General features: G+C 40.0%; 1 protein-coding gene across 1 annotated transcript in view; it reads right to left on the minus strand.

Moving 5' to 3' along the window:
* The window catches only part of HERC3 (HECT and RLD domain containing E3 ubiquitin protein ligase 3), a 152,160-nt gene extending 143,217 nt beyond the window's left edge, over positions 1-8,943 (minus strand). The window contains exon 1 of the mRNA XM_007951696.2: positions 8,718-8,943. Coding sequence (XP_007949887.1) covers positions 8,718-8,943 — 226 coding nt within the window. The remainder of the gene's footprint in view (positions 1-8,717) is intronic.
* Between the last annotated feature and the right edge of the window lie 217 nt (positions 8,944-9,160).

Here is a 9,160-nt window from a genome sequence, read left to right on the forward strand (position 1 = left end):
GGACTGTTGTTGTCTCCCACTCAATTAGACACAAATTACAACTGAATAACCATCAAAAAAACTAAAAGCACATGGACAAAAAATACACCGTTTTCAGTCATGTAGTGCCAGTCCAGAGAGTTCTTGGGGTTACTGGAAAGCAGAACCTGTTCTTAAGCCCTTGGAATCTGGTAGAGCGTTGTCTCTTTAGGTTGTCTCTAGCTACTGGTTACGTGTTGATTTGTTTTGTCTTGGTTTTATGGTTTAATATATTGAAATGGTGAAGCTGGTGTGTTTTATCTTATTATTGATTCCGGTGTGATGTTTTCTTTGTGATGGCAGAATTACTGTGTGTAGTGTAGATATGTGTTTCTGTTTTTCATACAGAGAGTTTAGAGTTTGAAGCATGAGGTTTTATGGTAATTGGCTCAATATGGTTTCTTCTACTGAATGAGTGAGTTATTGGCGGAAAAGGTGGGAGCAGAAGAAGGAAAGCTTGGTGTTACTAGGTTCGGTTTCTAGGGCTTTGAGCAGGGTATTACTGATGACGTATTTATTTGCAAGACCACAGCTCAACCTTAGGAAAAATTTCTCTTGTTAGAGGGTCACAAATTTCCGCCAATTTCAGGCACACTCAAAGACCCCGTCTCTGCGGCCCCACAGCACCAAAGCATGACTCCAGGGCAAAATTCTTGGGATTGCACTCAGTTGCAGTTTTTTTTTGCTCTCCGTGCCTCATCTGCCCAGGGTGGTGACACAATCCCGCCAGACCGGTAATGGTCGGCTCTGGAGTTTGTGATATCGCTCACCTGCGGCACCAAAGATGCGCTCAATTTTAGCTGTGGTGGAGTTGGGGGAGTACCTGCCAGTGACCTGCAGTCCCAATAACCGTGGCAAAGAAAAGCACAGTGTCTTCCAGTCTGACCCAAGCCCGCTCTGTAATCCTTTGGGAAGGGAGGGAGCTAGCCTTTCTGGTGCACCAGTGAAATCTCCACCTGAGTCTCAGCAATGGTGCCCAAGTCCGGCAACACCCAGACCACCCAAATTACCAACAAAATCAGACGCTGGAGGCAGGTCTCTGCCGCTGCCCACTGGAATATTGTATTGGTCGCTGGTAAGCTGGTATAATGACCACATTCTTGGCTCGGGGATCTTAGGTGTCCGCCTCTGCCCAGCAGACAGTGACTGCCCCAGAAAGGTTCCCAATGGTCTCTCTCAGGTGCCCATTCATCTTCAAGCAGTAGCTCTTTCCTAAATAATCTCCCTGTGCCTTTCCTCCAATTCTGCTCTTCTGTGTTTGGTGCACTCTGATTCAGTGAGCTGTTCAGAACACCAAAGATACCAATTCAAACTGTTGTACCTAGTTCTTAAAGCCCTTAGATGCCAGAGGGAAAAATAAATGTGCTGCTCACTGGTGAGACTCCATTTTGAATCCCCGTCATCTGATGTCTTGACTGCTGCTTCTATTGGTGTTGATTGTAGAACCAAGTAATATGAAGCCCTGGCAATTTCAATCTTTTCTCTATCTATCATGAAACTGTTTATTGGACCAGTTGTGAGGATTTTTGTTTTCTTTATATTGAGGTGTAAATCCATACTGCAGACTGCAGTCTTTAATCTTCACCAGTAAGTGCTTCAAATCATCCTCACTTTCAGCAAAGTTATGTCATCTGCATATCTGCATAACAGTCTTCTTCCAATCCTGATCCCATGTTCTTCTTCATATAATTCAGCTTCTCAGATTATTTGCTTAGCATACAAATTGAGTAAGTATGGTGAAAGGATACAACCCTGACACACTTCCTTCTTGATTTTAAACCACACAGGATCCCCTTGTTCTGTTCAAACAACAGTTTCCTGATCTATGTACAGGTTCCTCATGAGTACAATCAAGTGCTCTGGAATTCCCATTCTTCTCAATGTTATCTATAACTTGTTATGATCCACACAATCAAATGCTTTTGCATAGTCAATAAAACTTAAGAAAACATCTTCCAGATATTCTTTGCTTTGAGCCAAGATCCATCTAACATCAGCAATGATATCCCTCGTTCCACATCCTCTTCTGAACCCAGCTTGCATTTCTGGAAGTTCTCTGTAATATACTGCCACAACCATTTTTGAATTATCTTCATAAGATTTTACTTGTGTGTGATAGTAATGATATTGTTCAAGAATTTCCATATTCTATGGGATCACCTTTCTTTGGAATGGGTACAAATATGAATCTTTTCCAGTCAGTTGGCCAGGTAGCTATCTTATAAATCTCCTGGCATAGCTGAGTGAGTGCCTCCATCACAGCATCCGTTTGTTGAAACATTTCAATGGGAATACCGTCAACTCCTGGAGCCTTGTTCTTTGCCAATTCTTTCAGTGCAGCTTTGACTTCTTCCTTCAATACCATTGGTTCTTGATCATATGCCACCTCCTGAAATGGATGAACATCGACCAATTCTTTTTGGTCAATTAACAAGTATGCTCATTAATAAATATATATATATCTTCTAAAATGCTTAAATATCTTTAAAGGAGTAAGCTGAGTACATAGAAAAAAATATGACTTTTGATTAACCAGAAAATGAAATTATTAAATGATATTTGCTTCTGATCCTTAAGTCTCTGGACCAAAAAGCTGTCCACTCAGCTATCAAAAGTGACGAGATGTTCCATTGTTCTTTTTTCCTTTCCCCCTGAGCTTTATATGTGTGTGTGTGTAGAAGTTCTGGTTGTGTCGTAGTTAAGGCATTTGGCTGTTAACCAAAAGGTCAGTAGTTCGAACCCACCAACTACTCTGCAGAAGAAAGATGAGGCCAGTCTGCTTCAGTAAAGATCTATAGTTTTAGAAATCTATGAGGCAGTCTACCCTGCCTTATCAGGTCACTATTAAGTCAGAATCAAACTCGATGACAGTGGTCCAGTTTGTGGGATAAATATGTATGTAACAAAACATCTGCCACTTTATATTCTCATATGTACAATTCAGTGATGCTGTGTTCATCATGTTTTGCATAACCATCACCCTTAACAAAAGTTCAGGGTCCTTAAGTAATGAGCCCCCTTCCTCCCTACCTCCAACCTACCCCTGGTAACCACTAATAAATTTAGGTCTGTATACACTTGTTTACTCTACATATTTCATGCAAGTGACATCATATTTGTCCTTCTGTGGCTGGCTTTTTCACTTAGCATAGTGTTTTCAAGGTTCATTCATGTTGTAGAAGGTTTCAGGACTTCACTTCTCTTTATGACTGTGTAATATCCCATTGAATGCATGTACTATATTTTATTGCACCATTCATCTGTCAATGAACATTTAGGTTATTTTTATCACTAGGCTACTGTCAATAGTGCTGCCACGAACATTGTTGTACATGTGTCTGTATTCCTACTTTCAATTATTTGGGGTATGTACTTATAAGTTTTATTATTATCATTATGATCCTTATCAAAAAGGGTTGTGTAATCTCCTAGACCATGTGCCATTTCTAATGACAAAGAGACCTAACAAACGCAATGCTGAGATCTGGATATCCCCTATGGTACTTTTTGTCCTTATGTCAGAGTTATGTCCACGGAAACATGAACTTTAATAACAGGAGCTCATTACAGGATTTCTTCTATTTCCTTTCAGTTCAGCCAGTCTGCTTTTTGGCAAGAGCTGATTAGCATGACAGAATTATTGTGTCCTTCAAATGCCCGAGTGCAACCTGATAAGCTAGTTGAAGGTGTGACTTCTACCAGGTTAGCAGCAACCACAGCCTTGGGAATAGAGGCTTTTGAGATGCTCTGCTTTATAAACCTCATTTATCAAACAGCAGGAGAGCTATTACACATGGTGATGGGCATTATGGAAATGCTTAGACTAAATACAAAATGTGAATATGAACTGCATTAAACTATCTGCAAGAAAGAGAGAAACTAACTCAGGGGGAAGTAAAAGGAACCAATCATAGATATGAATCAAACAAGGTTTCACAGAAATGTTAGAGCATGCTTATAAATTGTGACCCTTGGGGTTTACTAAGAATTTTTTTAAATTTCACATAGCCAAATTAGATTAAACTAAATAATTGTGCCTCCCACAGCTCTTGCCTATTTAAGACAGGGAGAAATGTTAGAGGAGGTTTACATACATTCAGATATCCCTAATAACACAAGGATTAATTTATGCTAAAATCTAATATTGGAAATCAGGGGAACTTATGGGGAAAGGAGAACCATCCATTTAGCTGAACAGTAGTGTTTTACATTGTGTCTGGGTGGAAACAAGAGAGGCAAGTTAAACTGAGGTAATATTTTTTTTATATTTTTTCCTATCAACAACCAGTTTCTATTCTCGTTTAATAAAATGTTTCAAGATTTGCCTTAATATTCAAACACAGATTAATCACTGATTGGAATATTAAAAGAAAAAACCCTCAAATTATTATTATTATTTTAATTAAAAAGTAAAAGGGCGGGTGGGCACACAAGTCTTCCTGTAATGCCAGCTCTATACCTCTATGCCTTATCAAACTATTGGTGAACAAACATGTGAGGAAGTTAGGAATGCTCCTAAAACTGAAAAATATCCCTGATTTTTAAAGGGAGATGAGGTTCATACCAAAAAGGTCATATGAGAGAGGAATATGCAAGAGTTATAATGAAGACTTCAAAAAAAAAAGTTTCACGTTGACTTTAGATGGGGCTTTAATACTCTGATCATGAACAACACTTCTGGGAATCACAGACTTCTTTGCCTTTGGCCAACACACAAATGAACGAGTCACAGATACACCTATGCTAGAACCCTGTGCTTTCTGACACATGGGAAAATATTTTGGGCCCACACAATCAGGAGTTTGGGTATGTTAATGTGTCCTTGAAAGGCCCCCTCCCCATCATATACATGAAATTGGCCACATAAAAACATTACATATGTGAGAAGGAGAGAAGGGAGAGAGAGTTCAAGGAAAACACTGTAGCTTCTGGGGCAGCACAGCAATAGGAACCAGTAAGATATTATCAAAGAGGAAAAATGAAGAAATAAACCCTTAAAATCCTTAACATCACTGTGGAGTACTTTACATCACTGCTCTGCAGCATGCACATAATTATACTTCTAAAGGACAAAAATGAACTCATGTACCCTGCAGTTGTGCCAGTCAGACAAAGGGCATAAATTTGTTATTTGACTACTGGCAGAAGAGAGTCAAGGCAAATGTTCAAACAGAAGAATTCTGTCCTTGCACATACACTCCCTGCTGCCACTTTTCCTTCTGCTCAGCAGTCAGATGAACTGTGTCCAGGGTTCTAAGGTCATTTGCATTTTAACAGGAAACAAAATTTCAAGGCAAAGAAATGAATCCTCTAGATTTGTGCTAGGTAATCACAACCATGCTGGGGGGAGGCCCCAATGAGAATGGAAATAAGTCCAGTCAGCAGAGTGGGTGTTGGGGACAGGTATTATTCCATTCACAGACAACAGCAGGAAGCAAAACATAATAGTAAATCTTAACATTCCAATTTGTTCAAAACTATCTGCTAGGACCCTTGTAGTAGACTACCACAGGATTAACTCCTTACACTCACTTCTTTTCTTCACACTCTTCAAAGCTTTGGAGAAAACTAAATATAGTCACTCTTTTTAATCCTTCATCCTTCAAAGTCCTTCAATCTGGGCAATAATATCAAGTTAAAATCACAAACCTGCCCAAGCTCCTAGAAACACCCTGTCTGGGGCGGGGATAAGAGGCGAAAGGTCAGCACAACCTACATTACTTACAACAGAGTATCTCTGTCCCTGGTATCCTTTCCAGGTCTAGCAACTCTCCAGGTGATGGTTCTCAACAAGCATACATAGAAAATAAGATCATTCTTCTTTTCCCATTCGTTAAAAATAAACCCAAATGGTTCCCAGCTGTAGAACACACTGAAAAAGTTCAATGAAGACAGGGAAGTGCCCACCCACATAATCTTTCCATTCGAAGATGCACTATTCCAGAGCTGTTACGGAGTTTATGATAAACAGACAAGATTAACCAACAATGGAAATTTCTGGAATCAATTGCAATTTACACTAGAACTTTGCTTATCCCAAAATGAGATTGCAAGCTTGGGATGGATTCGGTGGTTGAATCCAAATGCATTCTTGACACATGTCTAGCTCAAGTTTCTTGTATTCACTACCCTTGCCTACAGAGGGAGGCTCCAGGGTGACTGAGGCACTGGCTGATGCAGTGTCTAGGCAGAAGAAAGGTGGTTGCCTTGACACTGTTCAATCACCCTACACTCCCAGGAACCACCACGCACAACTGCCTTGACAAGGCCCTGTCAGTATGCTCCACTGGAAGAATGGCAGAGTGCACTCAGATGTACTCACCATGATACCTTCCACAGATACTGCCTATCTTTGTACTGCAAAGTTTTTGTTTCCTTTCCTACCTGCCACCCAGGTTGGATCCTCTTACTCCAGTGTGAGGCGTGTCTGAGCGACTGGCTCAACAGGGAGGCTACCTGACACGAGGTGGAGCCACAGAGAAGAAAGCAAGGAGGGTGGCCTTCACAGGCTGTAATGCCATTTAATCCACTAAAGTTGTGCAGTCATCTTTCGATTTGAATCTATTTCATCAAGAGCTACAATAATGTTAATGGTGATGGGAAAATCACATTGATTAAGGGTAGGATTGCATGGCCAATTGCTGTAACTGATGTCAATAAGTTGTACACCTATAAAATGCTGAACTGGCAAAAGTTGTGTGATAGATATATTTACAATGACAAAAAAAAAGTAGCTGCTAAGGCTGCTTATGTATAACCAAAAGTCTCAAGGGCTTTGGTTACTTGGTTTGGAGGTTTCGGTTCCTGGTTTCATGGGACATCCCAGTAAATTGGCCTAATAATGTTTTTAGCGCTTCTGTTCTACCTCCTACAGTGTTGCACAGTGTCTGGGATCTTAAAAGCTCGCAACTGGCCATCCAAGGTACCGCAGTTGGTCTCTATTATCCTAGAGCAATAGAGGAAGAAGGATAGCAAGGAACAGGAGGAGGACATGGAATGTATGGCTAATTGCTTACATGAACAACTGCCTCCTTTGCCATGAGACCAGAAAGAAATGGATGGTGCCTGGCTATCATTAATGAACATTTTGATCAATACTTCTATAGAAGAATACTGAACAAAAAGGGAAAAATGCAGAAAAGAATTTCAAATACTCAAGCTCTAGACTTTCTGGAGCCATAGGGGCTAGATGAACCCCACAAATTATTGCCCTGATATAATTTTTTTAGTTTAAACCAAAAATATTCCCTGAAGTCTTAAAACCAAACAATAGTTTAGCTTAACTAGTAAAGAATGTCTGCCTTGAATATTAAGCTCTTTGAAGATCTATGAGATCAAAGTGACAACAGTAACTCAAAAGATTAGATAGGAACCTTAGGGGGCAATGAGTTTATGTTAATGAGGGTGAAACAACATAAAAAAGGAGGGTGAGAATGTTTGGACAATTCAAAGAATGTAATTAATATCACTGAATTGTACATGCAGAAACAGTTGAACTGGTACATGTTTTGTTGTATAAATTCTCACAGCAACAAAATAAATTTAAAAAAGAATATTAGAACAGGACATCACCTTCTTTTACAGACTCAGTAAAAAGAAGAAATGTGCCCAAGGCCATGCTATCCTTTCCTGGTGGATGAAAGACTCAAAAACTCCAAAAAACTCATTGCCGTCGAGTTGGATCTGACTCATAGTGACCCCTCCTTTGGTTTCCAAGGCAGTATCACTATGGAAGTAGAATGCTTGATCTTCCTTCCAAGGAGTGGCTAGTGGGCTTCAACCGCCAGTCTTTTGGTTAGCAAATACCTTAGGCACTATGCCACCAGAGCTCCTGGATGAAAGACTAGACCCCAGTTTTCAGATTCCCAGTTCAGCAGTCTTTCCTGTAACCCCACACCAAGCTTTCCATAGTGCAGCTAAAACATGGGCTCACATGAGTTGAAATCAGCTCAAGAGTAACTGGTTTGCAGTAGGAGTGTCACCTTTCATCACCAGCCTCACGACACTTCAACATTCCAGAACTACTGTTGCACCTTCATACCCATGCCTTTATTTTAATCATTAGGTATGTTCAGGTCATAAGAAGTTTGGTGTTCCTGTCATGTACATGTGCACACATATGTGCACACACATTTGCTGAAGACTTAGTCATCTTTCCACTCAATCCCTAAAAGCAGAACAAATCCTCCTGTCTTATGCCTGCCAGAATGTTAAACGTACTGCACACATACTTCTATCTAGCACTTGTCACATGGAATCACTGGAGCCACATAAGCACTGGATCTCCTCTTCTTTCTAATCACACCAACAAGCAATGTGTCTGATGCTAAAAGCTTAACAAAAGCACACTGCAGAAATAAATAAATAGGTAAGTAGGGAGAAAAGTTTCTGATGTTAATTGTAAACTGTCACATCTTTGCATGCAATTACTAGGGAATACCTATTTCTTGAACTCTGAACAAACTAGTCATCTTCCCTCCCATGGTAAATGATACTATATATTATCTCATAAAATGAAAAAGGAAAGTCTGCTTCTCCATCAAAAGGCTTGAATTAGACACAAAGGTAGTGAACAATAGGGAATCACTGCACCGTTCAAAAGAGCAAGATAACCCATTAGTTTGGAAAGCTTCAACCAGCCCCCTCCCTTTTGCCTTTCCATTCTCCCTGATAAAGAAAGGCAGACTAGGTGTACTTACCTGGCTTGTTTCCTTCCCTTGCATGGCCCAGCTGTCCCTTGGTGTTCAAACCACATGTATAAACTTCCCCACCCTCCAGCAGGAAAACGGAGTGGTTTCCTCCACAGGCGACTTCCTTGACACTTCTATCAGATATGAATCCACACACCTGTGGCTCTGCTACAATCCCTTGCAGGTTGGTACTGATACCAGGTTGGCCCAGAGACCAATATCCCCAACATAACATTGTTCTTATCCTTCAGGGAATCATGTAGCCTAGAAGAGAGTTTATTTAACGAGAAAAAAAAAGGGGGTCAGAAAAAATGAATTGTAAGCAATAAATGTAACTAATTTTTTTAAATATCCCTAATAAGCCGTCATATAGTTTACATCTCAAAATAAAACAAATATCATTTTGAAAGTAGTTATATATAATAATAACATTTCATGTTTGAATAAAAGTT

The sequence above is a fragment of the Orycteropus afer genome, unplaced genomic scaffold (assembly GCF_000298275.1).
Source record: "Orycteropus afer afer isolate SDZICR_OR568_19922 unplaced genomic scaffold, OryAfe1.0 scaffold00309, whole genome shotgun sequence".
Taxonomy (NCBI): domain Eukaryota; kingdom Metazoa; phylum Chordata; class Mammalia; order Tubulidentata; family Orycteropodidae; genus Orycteropus; species Orycteropus afer.